General features: G+C 40.8%; 1 protein-coding gene across 1 annotated transcript; it reads left to right on the top strand.

The window, feature by feature from the left end:
- The first annotated feature begins 2,950 nt into the window (after nt 1–2,950).
- Nucleotides 2,951–18,011, top strand: TAAR1 (trace amine associated receptor 1). The gene is made up of 2 exons (XM_040350445.1): nt 2,951–3,660; nt 16,175–18,011. Exon 2 carries the CDS (start codon nt 16,263–16,265, stop codon nt 17,277–17,279), a length of 1,017 nt encoding a protein of 338 aa, XP_040206379.1. The 5' UTR covers nt 2,951–3,660; nt 16,175–16,262; the 3' UTR covers nt 17,280–18,011.
- The last annotated feature ends 1,347 nt before the right edge of the window (nt 18,012–19,358 follow it).

The following is a 19,358-nucleotide window of genomic DNA, read 5'->3' as shown; positions in this document are numbered from 1 at the left end:
GTTTAACATGAATCAATCCCTCAACTAAAACCTGTAACCCTAAAACTGAACATATTATCATTTGTATAATACGAGGGTTCTTCAAAAAGTTTCTGCACTTTTTAAACTAATTTATATATATATATATATATATATAAAATTAGGAACCTTTTTAAAGACCACTCGTTATAATTTCTACTCTCAGCTTAATTATCATATTATTAGTCTTCACAACTGAAATACAACATGCCAAAAGACTACACTGGAAATTGTCATCAGAAATAACATTTTGGCACCAAACGAACTTTGAAGAGATTTGGTGAGTCAATCTTGGAATAGGTGGATGAATAACATGATGATGATAAACACATCACTCAACCTTTTGAGATAAAACAGAAGGAAACTTTTAACAACTGTTTTGTACAACATTACTTGTTCCTTCCAACTCTATGAAATTAGGAAACACAGCCACAAAAAATTTCGCCAAACCACAATCTCTTGCCATATATCCTCAAGTATACCATGGTGTCATGCTTTTTACAAAAAAAATGCTCAACCAACATGTCTAATGATAGTCTGTTATGTAATATTATGTATAGTAAATTACTAACCAATGTCCATCTTACCACCTGCGCTCTGGATCCTGTTCCCTCACAAATGCTACGTTCACCCTCTTGCTCTATTCTACACTCTCTTACCCACATCTTCAATCTCTCCCTCTCTTCTGGCATCTTCCCTAACTCTTTGAAACATGCACTAGCCAGCCCCATACTTAAAAAGCCCTCACTGGACCCATCCAATCCTGACAACCTACGCCCCATCTCCTTGCTCCCCTTTTTATCCAAACTCCTTGAACGTCTAGTCTACAACCGACTGAGCGTCCACCTTGCTGATAATAACCTTCTTGATCCCCTTCAGTCTGGATTTCGTCCTCAACATTCCACTGAAACTGCTCTCCTAAAACTAACAAACGATATACTAACGGCCAAAACTAAAGGACACTATTCTGTGCTCCTACTCCTGGACCTCTCTGCCGCCTTCGATACGGTTGACCACCCACTCCTCCTCAAAAAACTCCACACCTTTGGTCTCTGTGACTTTACTCTTCGCTGGTTCTCTACCTACTTATCCAACCGCACCTTCAGTGTTACTTACAACTCTACTTCCTCCTCTCCTCTACCATTCTCTGTTGGGGTCCCCCAAGGTTCTGTTCTTGGACCCCTCCTATTTTCAATCTACACCTCCTCCCTGGGTCAGCTGATAGCCTCCCATGGCTTCCAATACCACCTCTACGCTGATGACACTCAAATCTATTTCTCTACCCCTCAACTCACTCCTTCATTTTCCTCACGTATCACTAATTTACTATCAGATATATCACTTTGGATGTCACGTCATTTCCTTAAACTCAACCTATCCAAAACCGAACTTATCATTTTCCCTCCCCCACGTGCCTCTTCCCCTGATCTCTCTGTCAAAATTGATGGCACAACTATCAGCCCATCCCCACATGCCAAGGTCCTAGGTGTAGTCCTGGACTCTGAACTCTCCTTTAAGCCTCACGTTCAATCACTGTCCAAATCTTGCCGCCTCAACCTCCGCAACATCTCCAAAATACGCCCCTTTCTAACCAATGACGCCACAAAGCTCTTAATTCACTCCCTGGTCATCTCTCGCCTTGATTACTGCAATTCCCTTCTCATTGGCTTACCGCTGCATACTCTAACCCCCCTTCAATCCATCATGAATGCCGCGGCCAGACTTATCCACCTTACCAACCGCTCTGTCTCTGCTACTCCTCTCTGTCAATCCCTCCACTGGCTTCCGCTCGCCCAACAAATTAAATTCAAAATACTAACTACAACCTACAAAGCCATCCACAATTCTGCCCCCTGCTACATCACTGACCTTGTCTCCAAATACCAACCTAATCGCTCTCTTCGTTCTTCTCAAGACCTCCTGCTCTCTAGCTCTCTCATCACCTCTTCCCATGCTCGTCTACAGGACTTTTCCAGAGCCTCTCCAAGCCTATGGAACTCCTTACCCCAAACTATCCGTCTATCTCCTTCTCTTTCAGCTTTTCGAGGATCCCTGAAAACCCTCCTCTTCAGAGAAGCCTATCCTACCCACATCTAACAACTGTATTTTAACTTTGCCCACCTGATCACCCCCCACATCTACTACCCTCTGTTCCACTTCACCCTCCCTTCTAGATTGTAAGCTCTAACGAGCAGGGCCCTCTGATCATTCCTGTATTAAATTGTACTGTAACTATAATGTCTTCCCTGATGTTGTAAAGCGCTGCGTAAACTGTTGGCGCTATATAAATCCTGTATAATAATAATAATAATAATAGTAGGGCAAACACATATTCTGCAAATATAGGGAATATAGAGACTGCAGATTCATTTCCCCCCCCCCTGAACTCAATGAAAACTGAATGGCTGCTATGGATATAATTAAGCCTGTGTAACCACTAATAGTACAGGAGGAGTAGGTGTCACTGCCAAATGTTAACATGGCTAGACATAAAACAATCAAAATGGCAGAAAGGCCCACACCTTGAATGGGCCAGAGGGCTTTAATTTAGTAATATCCCCCAAAATTCTGCCCATATCATGTCAAATACGAATTGAAAGAGCAGCCAGCATTTGAAGTACGGTAAACTATTTTTTCACACTCATTCGCACTCCATTTTTTGAACACACCAATTTTTGCTGTATACAACCTTCAACTGATAACACTGAAACATAATTTGTAACAAAGAGCATCAAAATGTTTAGCTAAAATTATCATCATATCCTGCAAGATATCTGTTTTTGGTACTAATCAGTTTTTAGTGCCATTTGGGCAGGGGCATAACCAAGGTGGGCTGACAGTTTTACTCATGTTTGCTTTAATGTATATTTTTATTTTAAAATCCTTTCAATGTTTTTGTAATCACACAGGATTTTCATTAATATCCAGAAATAAAAATAAATTGTACTTCTTCTTTCGCTATAGAAACATACCCAAGTGTTTCCAGATGTTCCTATTTATAGTCAATGCCCTGTTTAAAGTTATTTTGAAATATGGAACAACTGTCATAATGGAAAAAAATTCTCATGCTATTTTTAAACAAAGAGAATGCACCAATGTACTTTTGTGTGTTATTAATTGCAGGAATTCAGTATTTACATGAGACCCTCACAGCAGAGCAAGAATGTTAGCAATTTGAATGAAGAAAAAAGCAAAGAGAAATTAAAATAAGTAAAACCCGAGAAAGTCGAACAACTCCAAGAACTGCATCAGAAAACACTTTCCTAAGTGGCATAACGATTCTTATACTTGCATTATAAAATGTCATCATTCGATAATGGTCTTCCAGCAAACATGCCTTTCTGGGTGTATTTTGTCTAACAGCTTTATAATAGCATCTCTCTGTGACCTTGGCAGTTGTGTAGTGAAAGAATAGCATAATCATTATATTTACTCTGTCACTCTGCCAGTAGAGATTTATATCCTGCTTATCAGACCTTACACGTTTTATGTGCACGTCATCATTAGCTAATATCACGAGTATCCTAATAGCACAGCAAGTCATAGATGAGAATGAGAAGATGTTGGTTCTATTGGATTACCTAATGCTGTATGGGCATATTTTAATGGACAAAGCTTAAGGATGAACTTCATGCTCAAAAGGTAGGCATGCAACTTTTCTGTCTACTATACAGACTAAATGCCTTTCTTGCTCTTTAATGCTGTTATCTGGATGGTCGGATCTTAAATTGTTTTAACAAGAAAATGGTGTTTGATCATTTTCAAAATTGCGTTGATATATATTTTAGATGACTTTAAATACAAAATATAAACTATTTATCTAGTTACAACTGGTGTATGACTTTGTAATTGTATTGTAGATTACTGATCAAATATTGTTGTACTGCTCTGTTCTTAAATCTGTTGAAAAACAACTTTTTTTTCTTTAGTTTTCAGAAAATGTAACTTCCGAGTCTATATAAAAATGTCTTATCTTTGCATTCAGGTATTGCCATCCTTTTTTTAACATTTTCATTATTTAGGACATCAATTCAAGTTCCAATACATGTACACATGAAAATCTCTCAGGCACAGCTCAGAAATAGCCACAATATACCATTGGGAAAAGAAGAAAAAAGGAACACAATTCCAACAAGACATTAGTATAGAACAGACCTTTTGCCCTTTGTGAGCTCCAACCAGTGAAATGTCCATGTCACAAGCCACATAAAAGACAGCACAAGTGCCGACTGATATTTTCTCGGTCTAAACATTTTTAGGGAATTAGGGATATTCCTACCCATCAATAAGTGGGGATAGCCCTAAGGGGCTGGGGGATGAGTTTTATGAAAAAAATACCCTGGCCACATTGCTTTTGACAATCAAGAAAGTAATAGATCACAGACAGAAATAAGTATTTCAATGGAACAGCTTGTTTTGCACAAAGAGATTGTTTTTATAATTTCTTTATTTTTATTTTTATTTTATTTTAACAAAAGGAAAATGAACAGGCTCTTCCATAATTAACATACATCACCTGTATATAAGCAACCAACAACATATCATCAAATTCAATATCATTTAACCTTGACGTTGAATCTGGGAGAATATCAAAGACAGGAAATATCTCCATCTATATTCCACTTTCCAAATTGCTAACCAAACCTGGTCGGGGGGAACGCAACCCCTGATTCAGGACCCAGCACAGCAACTACCCCACTAATGTTCCAGACATAGCAGATAATATCTGACTATTCCCCTCCTTTCCTTTTACTGCCCCCTCTCCCCCTACCTTAAAAGGAAAAAAACAAAAGAAAAACGAAAAAAAAAAAACACAACAACATCGAAACCTTTAAGGAGAAACCCCCCCCCCACCTAATACCACCACCCTCCTCCCCCCCCAAATGGCTCCCCTTCTCTCGATTTAAGTTATACTAAAGGACCCGTGTCCTTCTCCCTCTTCTCCTGGGGGTCTCATCAAAAAGTTTTCTTCCTTCCTCTAAAGAAACAAAAAGATTCCATGGCGACCATGTTTGCATATAGATTTTGTCGAGCTGTCCAGACAAGATCTTCCATTTTGTTTACTTCCTCTACCTTCCTAAGCCACATTCCCACTGTGGGGGGCTGTGTCTGTTTCCAAGTAAGTAACTACAGGCTTTGGCTGCATTCAATAAGTGGCACAAGATGGACACAGAGATTATTTAAATATACCAAAGTTAATCCAGCTAAGAAATCTATTAAAAATATTAAATGCATTCTTACATTTATAAGATAAAATTATCCTAAACCTGTATTGCCGAGCCTCTTGTAGCCCACCTGAGCTACATGATTTAGGTATTCATTCAGGGACTGTTTATTGCACATGTACTGACAAGAAACTTGTTGACAGAAAGAAACTGCATCAGTGCACTGTTGCTTATTCATTGTCCATCCATGAAGTGACACAGGTCATAGACCAGTATGTATTGATCAGTTTTAGCATAGTATGTAGAAAAATCTAACAATATTTACAATAATGGCGCACACTAACCGAAGATATAATGATTTTTCATAAAAAGTCCTTTGAGCTAAAAGCTCTAGAGTGAGAGAACAGTCTTTTGATCTGGGCAGCCCTGCATGGGGAGCCAAAGCCGGACTCCAAAACATGAAACAGAAGAAACAAAAAAACAGGCGCCACTTAGAAAACTGTAAACTTTAATATAAAATTAGCATCAAAGCACTCACATAGAAGTAGCTGTGTACAGGCATGTAGATGTGGTCCGGATAGCAGTCAGTTCTCAGCCATGGCGTGTAGTCCCTTGTTGCTATGTAATCTATTCGCTGCGCTTTTGCTGCATGTGGAGGAGCGAGTGCCTGGTTCACCAGCAGGTGATTTCCGGGTGAGCTGTGCAGCAACAAGATGGAGGGCTGGAGCGCATGCTGGGACGCAACGGCGTGAGGGGGAGGGATGACGTCACTTCCAAGGACCAAAATGCAACGCGTTTCGGTGCATGCGCCGTGAATTACTGGGAGTCACAGTGCGCACCTTTTTCAAGCTCTACATGCCTGTACACAGCTACTTCTATGTGAGTGCTTTGATGCTAATTTTATATTAAAGTTTACAGTTTTCTAAGTGGTGCCTGTTTTTTTGTTTCTTCTGTAGAAAAATCTAAGGCAGTGCACAACATTGCTTTTTATGTTTGGAAGGGGTAGCTAGGAAGGGGTGTTCTATGCATGAAAGTAACCTCCCTGCCCCCCAATCCTTACCTAAGCTCCCTCCAATCCACGATGTTCACAATTGCCTCGGCTGTCCCCCCTCATTGGCTAAAACAGCTCTTACGGTTGTCAATCACAGCCAGTGAGCCAATGTGGAGGGTGTAAGGGGGAAGGCCAAGCCATGGCTCTATGTGTCTTATGGATGCATATAGCATCAACTCAAGAGTGAGCACACAGCGGTGCCCCCAGGGGGCACTGCTCAAGGGCGCGGAGCCAGGAGCGCCAGAGGGGGACTCAAAAAGAAGAGGATCGGAGCTGCCCTGTGCAAAACCACTGCACAGAGTAGTACAACATGTTTGTTATTTTAAAAAAACAAAGACAAATCTTTAATGCCACTTTAAGTCACAGTTGTTCCCACACATGCCTTAAACACTGCATCATAACCTCATGTACATTTTTATTTAAAGTATTGGGGTAGCTACAGTAAGTAAAAATATATATATATTATTTAATTGGCTGTAAATTAAAGGCTAAAGTTTTTTTTTTACTAAATACATTCTATGCGTGAAGGTGCAGTTCCCCCCTCATTACCCTCTAATACTCACTTAAGCCCAATCTAGTGACGTGCACAAGAGCAGCGGCTCTGCCGGGTCTCTCCCTCCTCATTGACTGAGACACAGCAAAGGGAGCCATTGGCTTTCATTGCTGTTAATCACATCCAGTAACGAGGGAGTTTGTGGCAGGCCAATCCGGAGCAGCTCGGAGCAGAAGGGAGGAGCCAGGAGTGAAGGAGACGCGAGAAGAGGAGGATTGAGGCTGCTTTGTATAATGTTTTTTCAGGTATGTTTGACATGCTTGTTATTTTATTAAATAAAATAAAAAGATCTGAACTTTTAGTATCAATTTAATGCTGCCATTAAGTAGATTTGCAGCCCTGAAATTCACACACCTTTTACTGAGCAGATAGTATGTTTGGGATGACCCCATTAAAGTCAACACTTACTTAATCATATCTGCTACACATAAGCTAATGTTGCATGTTGTCTATAGCGACAGCCACATGTCTAGAAATGAATGGCCACACAATTCTAAAGTATAAGAAGGCGTGAGATGCTGTTTTGCCACTACAGAATATTCTATCAAATACACAGTTTAGGTTTGTTTAAATACAGTTCATGTATAAAGAAGTATAGTACACCACAGATGGATAATTTAAATGTGAAATTAACTTCCAGTTTTTGTATATCATCAAGATAACACCATGAGTGCAGAATGTGGTAATGTTAAATAGGGTATGTACCGTATTTATCGGTGTATAACGCGCACCGGCGTATAACGCGCACCCCAATTTTAAGAGGGAATTCTCTGGAAAAACTTATTTTTTTAGTCCAAATAGTAAATGCTGTTAAAAATAAAAATAAGATAAGCAGCAATGTGCAGCAATGTACAGCAAGCACCTCAGAGTATATTCTAGCTGGGTTTCCCTCCACATAGTTGAATGCCAGTTTGGTTCAGGGGGATTGGAATAAGGTAAAACACTTATCTTCCTTGCTCCTGCAGGCTTCCTCTGCATTGTATGACAGGCCCCCCTTAGTTGCTTCTTTTTACTGCCTGAAAGATTCTTAATGTCACCGTAGTGTACAGTAGTCCTGCACTGAAAGCAGGAGAGAGTGCTGGTTGCCAGGGGAGTTGGTGACAGTGCGGAATGAGGTAACTATCTTTCTGGAAGGAACTGGGGGCAACTGTAAGGAATGGAAGGAGGGGGACGAGCGCCCCCTCACCGAGCCGTCATCTCCACTCGGCTGTCACGTCACACACGCACAGTCCCGCCTCCGCCATCGGCATTGGACCATCTCCTGTGACAGACAGAACACTGGTCCAATGCTGGTGGCGGAGGCGGGACTGTGCGTGTGTGACGTGAGCTTCATAGGAGTCATTCTACCGCACGCTATATGGGATGTACACAGCAGAGCCTGCAGCTGACACTGGAAGAGAGAGACACGAAGCTCGCCTGCTATTGGATCTGGGCTCTTCCTCCGAACGCCACACACCCCCACTACAGGATTGACTGCAGCCCGTGATGTCATGCACACCCTCGTGTATTTCCCAAACACGCTGCCGCTACGGGATTGGCTGCAGCCCGCGATGTCATGCACACCCTCGTGTATTTCCCAAACACGCTGCCCCTCCTCTCCAGTCACGGCTCGGCTCGGTGATTTCCAGCGGGCGCTCGTCCCTCTCCTTCAGCTCGAGGTATGCTATCGGCGTATAGCGCGCACCCGTGATTTTCCCCCTATTTTCAGGGGGAAAAAGTGCGCGGTATACGCCGATAAATACGGTACATAGTGGAGTGTAGGGATGAGCCGAACAACCCCCCCCCCCTGTTCGGTTTGCAGCAGAACATGCGAACAGGCAAAAAATGTGTTTGAACACGCGAACACCGTTAAAGTCTATGGGACACGAACATCTGGGGGTCCCTTTGTTAAAGGGGGCTTCCAGATTCCGATAAGCCCCCCACCCGCCGACCCCCCCCAACCACCGGGCAAGGGTTTTGGTGATGAGGCCCTTGTCCCTATCAACATGGGGACATCCTCCCCATGTTGAGGGCATGTGGCCTGGTACGGTTCAGGAGGGGGTGCTATCGCCCCCCCCCCTGTTTTCCTGCGGCCTGCCAGGTGCATGCTTGAAAAAGGGTCTGGTATGGATTTTTGGGGGGAACCTCACGCCATTTTTGTTTTATTTTGGTGCGTAGTTCCCCTTAAAATCCATACCAGACCTGAAGGGACTCGACAATTCATTATAGCCGCGAGTAGTTTTAAATTACCTTTTTCCCTTTAGAAATTTCATTTTGTGCAGAGACTGTTATAAACATGGGAAACATGCGCCACTTTATAGGCATAATATATACACCCCAGGTACGAATTGTAAAGGAATATTTCACTTTTATTGTTTCACTTAAAGCATTATTAAAATCACTGCTCCCAAAAATTTTTTGATACATGTCCCCTGGGACAGGACCCAGGTCCCCAATCACTTTTTATGACAATAACTTGCATATTAACCTTTAAAATTAGCACTTTAGATTTCAAAACTGACAGGCGGACCCGAACGGTCCGCCTGCGTGAAAGGGGCCTTAGAGTCCTCAGTAAATATAATAAACTAACGTAACCAGTCAGCATCTAAATGAAGCTAAAATATAATTTTCCCTTCATGGTAGAGAAGGGTTTTATTGCCACAATCAAAAGTGCCTCCAATGTTTTGTTTCCTAATTAATTTCTTACAAGGTTTGATGACTTCAATGAATTATTCCACAATATCCAAACCTAGGGGTAGATATTAGGAGGAAATGAGAATTGTGTTAGTACCTTTCTATCAGAAACTGCATTTAATGAGGGAAAACAAATAACAAAGGTTTATTATTGCATATAATAAAGTAGAGTCTGTGCAGTATTTTATACCAGGGATCCTCAAACTACGGCCCTCCAGCTGTTGCGGAACTACACATCCCATGAGGCATTGTAAACCTGTGACATTCACAGACCTGACTAGGCATGATGGGAGTTGTAGTTCCTGAACAACTGGAGGGCCGTAGTTTGAAGATCCCTGTTTTATACTATTCGACATGGCATGCATCCATGGGCTTTTAGAAGTGTATGGATTTAAAATAATCCATGAATATAACCAAATAAGTTAAAGTAATATTTAAAATGCAATAAATTATGGATGCAGCGCTAATAGTGTGAGAAAAATCAATAATGACTAATGCAACCAATGTTGGGAAAGTAATAGTGAAAAAACTCTCAAACGAGAAAGGCTAAAGCAAATACCAAATTGAATGATATACAGTTATGCCGGGTACACAACGTTAAAAATGTCATTTAAAATGATCGTGTGTGGGCTTCACATAGTTTTTCGGCTTCTGAAAAACGACAAAAAAAAAATTCAAACATGCTGCATTTTTTCACGTCGTTTTTTAAAATGTCGTTTTTCGTGTTGTAAAAATGATCGTGTGTGGGCAAAAACAACGTTTTAAACCCGTGCATGCCCAGAAGCAAGTTATGAGATGGGAGTGCTCGTTCAGGTAAAACTACCATTCATAATGGAGTAAGCACATTCATCACGCTGTAACAGACAAAAAAGCGCAAATCGTCTTTTACTAACAAGGAATCAGCTAAAAGCAGCCCAAAGGCGAATAGAACTTCCCCTTTAGAGTGCCGTCGTACGTGGTGTACATCACCGCGCTTTGTTCATCATTTTTTAAAAACGATGGTGTGTGGGCAACATCGTTTTTAATGATGAAGTTGGAAAAACTTTGTTTTTTGGACATGCTGAAAAACTACGTTTTTGTTCATGACGAAAAACGCCACATAAGTCTCTAGCAATATATAAACCATATAATGAGTGATAAAACGAATAAATTATGAATAATGGTGAAAATTCCTTAGAGCAAAACACTGAGACAAATACCCAAATAAATAATAATAAATAAAAAATTAGGAAAAAATGAAAGTGTAAATAAACCACTAAAGCAAAGTCCCATTCCAGTGAGGATCCGTGAAACAAAATGTAACCAACAGAAAGTCCATATAGAGTGCAGAAATAGGATTGTAAAAAAATGATTGGTGAAAAAAGATCCTTCTTCCCAAATGCTTCACACCCAAGTGAGTAATAAATCTCCTTACCGACTAAAAATTATCACCGTATGGTAGTCTCACCAAGCACAGGAAATTCGGTCTCCCAAAAACCTGTACAGATGTCTGAAGTTGAGGCTATACTCATGGTACTCGAAAGACAAAAACAGAAAATGCTCCCATGGTGTAGTACTTTATTAAAAGGTAATTTAATGAGCCAAATGAATTGCACTTACAATATATTTCAGTCTTCATAAGTGTTGTATCAATACAGGTCAAAGATGGAGATCACTGCGTCTCCACAAGGTTCTCTCAGCTTACTGCTTGCTTCCCATCAATCTCCTAAGAGAAAACGTAATGACGTCACGTCACAGGCTCCACCCTACACATTTTGTCACGATAGGGCGTCGTCTGGGGATTGGCCAAGTGCAATCACTTATCAATTATTCATCATTTATTTGTTTTATCACTCATTATATGTTTTATATATTGTGAAAAAGTGGGAAAAAAACTGCGCTAGAACCCAAATAAACAAAGAAGGGAGCTTCTAGCACTCAACAAAAGTGTGGTATAAATGGTGGGTAATTAGTGCAGCGCTAATGATCAACGATATAGAAAGTGCACACTAGACATGTGCATTTGTTTTCGTCCGAATTTCAGGTATTTTTGTTATCGTTTTAACAAACGATAACGAAAGCACAGAAAACAAAAACCGAAAGATCCGACATAAACAAAAGCTTTATTTTCGTTTTTGTTGCGATCGAATGTGCCTAACCTTAACTCTATTAGTCCAATATTATTCTACATAAAGAGAAAAGATTCGACATTGAGAGAAAAGATTCGACATTGAGAAACATGAAGATTCGACAAAGTAGCTAAAACATACGATCGCAGCAAGCAGACATGTATGGTGAAATGCTCTGCCCATAGGCTATAGAAGAATTCTAATGTTGGTTGACTAGTAATAATAATTAATAAATATAATTATTATTATTATTAGTCATACAACATTAGAATTCTTCTATAGCTTGTAGGCGGACCATTCGACCGGAAATGTACGATTGCGGCATCGTACAGTTTCGTTGCTCCGTCAAATCTTTTTTTTTTTTAAAGATTCCGTCGAAACTTCTTAGAACATTCAACAGACACCATGGCTCAGATTTTCAAAGAGCGGGCGCACATTACGCCGCCGTAGAGTAACCAATGTACGCTATGCCAACGCAGCACAGAGAGGCAAGCAATGCATTAGGTAGAAGTGGGCGTGACCCATGCAAATGAGGCGTGACCCCATGCAAATGATGGGCCGAGCGCCAGACAGATACCTATCACGAACTGCGCATGCTCCGTGACGTGGATGCATCCCCCTGCGCATGCTCACAACCACGTCAGAACAACTGCCTAAACTACGCCGGATCACTGCGTACGGCGTGAACGTAACCTACGCCAAGCCAGACACACGTCCAATGTAAAATACGCCGGCTTGTGTTCCCTGGTGCAGACCTTTGCATGTCTGCTGCTGGGTTGCACCTCCTTTATGGGGAATAACTTTACGCCAAACGTACAGCTTACGCGCACCTCGCGTAGCCTGCGTCGAGTGCACGCAGGTTCGTGAATTGCCGTATTTCCCTCATTTGCATGTTTGAATGGCTAATCAATGGGAGCGACACCATGCTCCCAGCCTAAATGTACGCCCACCCTACGCCGGCGTAAGCAAGATACATTGGCGTTGTGTAGCCTGGTTTTAGGCGCATATCTGTTTGTGGGTCTGGCGCACAGATACGACGGCGCGCATTTGCACTTACGTTGGCGTAACTTGTTATACGTCAGCGTAAGTGCTTTGTGAATCTGGGCCCATAAGCCTACAATGACAGATTCAACCTTAATTAATTTGGATTTTCGGAAAAATGCATTTTTTTTTACGAAAAACAAAATAAATAAAAACGAATTTCAGGACTAAATAAACATATTTTTCGGACAAAAAAAAGAATTTCTGAAATGAAATATTTCAGTGTGCACATGGAACTAACACAATGGGCCAGATTCACAGACGAAGTACACCGGCGTATCTACTGATACGCTGGTGTACTTTCAAATTTCCCGCTGGTGTACTTTCAAAATTTTTTCGTTGTTTTGAATCCTCAAAACAAGATACGACGGCTTCTGGGTTAGATCCGCCTTCGCCTTCGGATCTAAGATGCAATACTTTGGCGTCCGCTGGGTGGCGTTTTCCGTGTCGGGTATGCAAATTAGCGATTTACGACGATCCACGAACGTACGCGCGGCCGTCGCATTTTCGAACGTCGTCTGTAGTCAGCTTTTTCCGGCGTATAGTTAAAGCTGGTATTTTTCGGCGTATACATAGAATTGCCATGTTAAGTATGGCCGTCGTTCCCGCGTCGAAATTTGAATTTTTTTTTTTGCGTAAGTCGTCCGTGAATAGGGATGGACGTAACTCACGTCTAAGTTAAAAAAAATGACGTCGTTGCGATGTCATTTAGAAATACCCGCCCAATTTGAAATACACCGCCAGAAATACACTACGCCGCCGTAACTTACGGCGCGAACTCGCTGAGGATTTGAAAATGCGCCAGGTAAGGTATGGCAGCGTAGTGTATCTCTGATACGCTGCGCCGTTCTACATGTATGTGGATCTGGCCCACTGTGAATTGTGAAATGTAAACAAAGATGTGAGTAATATAAACGAATAATGAAAGTTCAGAGAAGCGAGTAAGTTTCAAATAACAATGTGAGAGAAGTCCATGTGAAGAAAACACAATGAAGAAAAATTCTTCCCATTTAGAAGGCTCAGAGTGAGCGAGAAATAAGTTGTCTGCAGTAGCTCTCAAAATCTTCAAAACATGTACAGATTAGGTACTCTTATCAAATGGGGTGGACACATCTGTTATACAACAGTGGGGCATACAGGCTTGTGATTCCAGATGGTCTGGATCAGTGTTAGATGGATCCTTGTGGTCCCCAGAGGCATGAATCAATCCTGGATAGAAATGGTGGTCCAGCAGGCTGAGGTGTGGGGTTCACACTCTTCCACTGACAGATGAATACCAGGGTAATTCCATACGAACTTCAAAATAAAAAAGGGAATAGAAAGAGATGCTCCCAATGGTGCAGGTCAAACCACGTTTGGTTTATTTATAAAAATGTCATACATGAATGACAAATAAATAGTGATCACAATAAAATGCATAAAAAGCAATGTGGGGTGCAGTAATGTTTTATATATTGCTAGAGACTTATATAATTCAATTTGGTATTTGCTTTAGCCTTTCTCATTTGAGAGTTTTTTCACTATTACTTTCGCATCATTGGTTGCATTAATCATCATTAGATGTTTCTCACACTATTAGCGCTGCATCCATAATTTATCACATTGCTTTTGAGTTTTTTGTATTAGGACTTTTGATGTTGGCAGCTTTTATTCATCTATTAACAATTTTGACTATTTTTAGCGCAGCGTTAACCCTTGGGTTATTTTTTTACAATATTTCAAATGCACTTATCTATTATAAAAAAATATTACTACTGTTATTGTATTATAAATTAAGTAAACTCTTATAAATAATGTACATTAGATACTGTTAATTAAAAGGTATCTTTACAAAATAAATCCTTATTAACCACTTAAGACCCGGACCATTATGCAGGTAAAGGACCTGGCCAGTTTTTGTGATCCGGCACTGCGTCACTTTAACTGACAATTGCGGGGTTGTGCGACGTGGCTCCCAAACAAAATTGGTGTCCTTTTTTCCCCACAAATAGAGCTTTCTTTTGGTGGTATTTGATCACCTCTGCAGTTTTTATTTTTTACTTTTTGCTATAATAAATATCCCCAAAAAATATATAAAAAAACATTGGGCTAGATTCAGCAAAGAATTACGCCGGCGTATCCATAGATACGCCGCGTAAATTCAAAGATGCGCCGGCGTATCTACTTTCTGTATTCAGAAAGCTAGATACGCCGACATTAGCCTAAGATCCGAATGGCGTAATTCTATTACGCCGTCGTATCTTAGGGTGCATTCTCACGCTGGCCGCTAGGTGGTGCTTCCGTTGTTTTGGGCGTAGAATATGCAAATTACCTAGTTATGTCAATTCACAAACGTACGTGCGCCCGGCGTTCGTTTTTTACGTCGTTTGCGTAAGGCTTTTTCGGCGTAAGGTTGTGCCTGCTTCTATGAGGCGCACTCAATGTTAAGTATGGACGTCGTTTCCGCTTCGATTTTTGAATTTTTTACGTCGTTTGCGTAAGTCGTTCGCGAATAGGGCTGGACGTAATTTACGTTCAAGTCGAAACCAATGATGTCCTTGCAACGTCATTTGGAGCAATGCACACTGGGATATGTACACGGACGGCGCATGCGCCGTTCGTACAAAACGTCAATCACGTCAGGTCAACACACATTAACATAAAACACGCCCCCTTACACATTTGTATTACACGCGCTTACGCCGGCCCCATTTACGCTACGCTGCCGCAACTTACGGAGCAAGTGCTTTGTGAATACTGCACTTGCTCCTGTAAGTTGCGGCGGCGTATCGTAAATACGATACGCTGCGCCGCCGTTAGATTGCGCGCCCCTACCTGAATCTAGCCCATTATTTTTCTCAGTTTAGGCCGATACGTATTCTTCTACCTATTTTTGGTAAAAAAAAATCGCAATAAGCATTTATTGATTGGTTTACGCAAAATTTACAAGGGGCCGGACACCTGAATAGGGTGGCGGCAGCGGTGACAATAGATAGATTCATGCAATGCATGAATCTATCTATTGGTGATTGATAGGTGCAGGAGAGAGGGGGCTGCGCTCCTGTGCCCTTTATGGACGCACCGCCACTGGAAAGCACCCTATGCTGTTGTCTGTTCCTTGTGATTTGTACTTGTAAATTTGAATTAGGTTGGCTATACGTGGTAAAACTGAGCCTCCGCAGACAGGTCTGGGTTGGGATTAGGTAGGAAGAGTAAAAATGAGAAGTAGTAAGAATGAGAACTGTCAAACTCATTTTTGGCATAGGGATTGATTAGTTCTCTGAGATGATTCTTGTATTATGGTTGTCTGGTTCTTTATGCCATAGAAGAGCCTTCATGATACCCTCATGATACTCCTGGGATAACCAGCTTATTTAAAGAGAAAGGAAGAGTGCTAAAATTCAAGAAAATGTGGTCTTTTAAAGAGGGACAGCTGGAGCTGGGCTTTCGTCTTTTGTACTGATTAGGTCTGAACAAATGATTAATGTCCTGTTGAAATATTTAATAGATTCAGCTTTAGCTGTATCTGGAAAAATGTCTAGTGCTGCTTATTATCAATATATTTAAATTTTTCTGTTATTTGCAGTTCTATCCATTTGCCAAAAAACTTGTGGCACAAAGACATTTCTATTTGTGAAACCCATGCATGAAGGTGAACATTTTCAAGAGCTACAATGCAATTGCAATACTGTTTTGAAACAATCAACAAATCATGTGAAAAGCACTGTTGGCACAACAGCATAAGGATTCCAATGTATGTTTTTATGGTAAGCACTATCTTGACAACAATGGCTGGAAACCTTGCTGTTATCATCTCCATCGCTCATTTTAAACAACTCCATTCTCCAACTAATTCCTTAATCCTTTCCATGGCCACTGTGGACTTTTTATTAGGATTCCTTGTTATGCCGTACAGTATGGTGAGATCGGTGGAAAATTGCTGGTATTTTGGAGATTTTTTTTGTAAAATACATACAGGAACAGACATAATGCTCAGTACAGCATCAATATTCCACCTCTCCTTTATATCTGTGGACAGATATTATGCAGTATGCAATCCTTTGCGCTATAAGGCAAAAATAAACAAATTTACTGTTCTTGTCATGATTGTAACCAGCTGGGTTATCCCTGCTATTTTTGCATTTGGCATGATCTTTCTCGAGCTGAATCTAAAAGGCTCGGAAATAATTTTTTATAATAAAGTCTACTGTGTTGGAGGTTGCTTTGTATTTTTTAGCGAAACATCAGGAATTATTGCATCTATGCTGTCATTCTTTATCCCTGGAGTTGTTATGATCTGCATATATGGAAAGATATACATTATTGCCAGGAGACAAGCAAGATCAATAAAAGATGGCACTAGTCAGATACAATTCCACACACATTTTGTAAAGTCAAATACATCAAGATGCAGAGAAAGAAAAGCAGCCAAGACTCTGGGTACAATAATGGGGGTGTTCTTAATTTGTTGGTCACCTTTCTTTTTCAGCACAGCTATCAGCCCATTTACAAATTATAACATCCCCTCCATTGTTATTGATGCTTTTGTATGGGTTGGATATTTAAATTCAACTTTTAACCCCATGGTCTATGCCTTCTTCTATATGTGGTTCCGAAGAGCACTAAAAATGATTCTGTTCGGAAAGATTTTTCAAACTGATTCTTCAAGAACTGTTTTGTATCTGGAATGACTCAGGATATATTTAAAGGAATAAATGGAAATTTTTCCTTTTCTTATTTTCACCCTATGAACTGCGCTTTGCCCTTCTAGCTGCTTGGTTTTGCACTGCGAAAAAATAATTTTGTACTACTAAGTTAAAAACTGAGATTACATGATGGTGTGTCATGGTCAGTATTTACAGAAGGAAGACAACATAATTGCACTAAGAAGAGCACAAAAAAATTATCTCTTTTAGATTTATAATTGACTATGTAATGCTGAGACCTGCTGATTTGATACACATCCATTGAATGGTTTAGGTGTATCTTCATATTGCAAAGTTTTGGTACATATAAAAGAGATTGTACAGAGTTTGTACTGCTTGTATACTGCATGACCAGCTTTCAGCCTTGATCAGTTTCTTAAGCTGAAAACCATTTTGTTTTCGGCAATGCCTTATGGGGTACTTGGAGGACAGTTACCACTGCATATTACCAACTACATAAAGATCATGGTTGCTGCCTGCAGGAACTTGAAAGTATACCACTGATTCAACTTCCACACCAAATCTGTAGTGGTAATATTTCAATTCCAGGAAAATGGCAGGAATTTTAATGTGTTTTCTCAGAGGCATCAATGACCAGGGATAGGCAAAGGTCTGAATGAGCATCTGAATAGGTGCTGTCTACAAAAAGCACCAGAACTTTTGTTTCCAATTTTAAGTTTGTGTAAGTGACTGTTACATTAAAGTCTAAAAATGTTATTAGTGGCATTCATTTAAAGTAGAAAATAATGTTGATAACTAAAAGCTATATATAGTGGTTTCTGTGAGCGCAATAAAATCGAATACATAGTTGTCTTAAAAAAAAAACAGCCAGCGTGCTGTTGAAATGTTGATACAATAAATGTTGCTCATTTGCACTAAATCTTGTTTCAAGACATGTACCGTATTTTCCAGTGTATAAGACGACTCATGTTCTGTTTGCCAGCCCTTAGCGTCTCTATATTGGTTTTCGCATCATTAGTGTTCACTTTTTCTTATTTTATTTTCCTCTTTCAGTGTTTTTTTTTTTTTTGTTACTCATTGTTTGTTTGATTATATATAATATTAAATTTGCACATTTATCCCCTTTTTCCTTCCCTCTCCCCCCTCTCACTCTCCTCTCCCCCCCCCCCCCCTTATCTCACCGTAAATAATCTCTGATGCCACCTAATCTCTTCTTATTATTTTCTTTGAGTTACCTTTAACTCTCTTCCCTTAGATTTTCAGCGTATCTCCAAGATTTCGTAAAAGCCCTCCAGTTATCCCATTTCTTAGCTTGTGCCATATTATTGCCCTCCAAACCCTCTCTCAGTTCTTCCATTCTGTAGGTCTCTTCCACCGAATCGATCCAGATCAGGGGACATTCCACCTCTTGCCATTTCCTTGGTATTAGCCTCTTTGCTGCGTTGAGTGAGGCCCCATACACACCATAGAATCTATCCGCAGATAAATCCCATCAAATGGGTTTCTGCGGATAGATTCTATGGTGTGTACACTCCGTCGGATATTTATCCGCGGATAAATCTCCCCTGGGATGGATTTCCAGCAGATGGATATTTGCTGACATGCTCAACAAATCCATCTGCTGGAATCCATTCCAACGGATGGATCCGCTCGTCTGTACAGACTTACCGGATCCATTCGTCCAAAGGGATTCCCCGCACGCGTCGTAATGATTTGACGCATGCGTGGAATTCCTTATATGACAGCGTCGCGCCCGTCGCCGCGTCATAATAGCGGTGACGGCACGACACGTCATCGGCAGAGGATTTCAGCGCGGATTTCAATGCGATGGTGTGTACACGCCATCGCATAGAAATCTTCTGAAATCCTCGAGAGGATTTATCCGCGGATACGGTCCGCTGGACCGTATCTGCGGATAAATCCTCTCGTGTGTATGGGGCCTGAGTGTGGGACTAAAGTTTTCCTATAGTTTTTAATACCCTCTTCTCCCCCGTGGAACAGGACCACCCATGGATCCGACTTAATTTTCCCCTTTGTGATCTCTTCTATGCATCCCAGGATTTTTTCCCAGAATTTCTTAACTTTGGGACACCCCCACCATAA

The sequence above is a fragment of the Rana temporaria genome, chromosome 4 (genome assembly GCF_905171775.1).
Source record: "Rana temporaria chromosome 4, aRanTem1.1, whole genome shotgun sequence".
Classification (NCBI taxonomy): domain Eukaryota; kingdom Metazoa; phylum Chordata; class Amphibia; order Anura; family Ranidae; genus Rana; species Rana temporaria.
This window is presented reverse-complemented; position numbering and strand designations above follow the sequence as displayed.

Excerpts from the sequence above, each read along its gene's own strand:
- TAAR1 (XM_040350445.1), top strand. The coding sequence starts at position 16,263 with ATGCAATTGCAATACTGTTTTGAAACAATCAACAAATCATGTGAAAAG.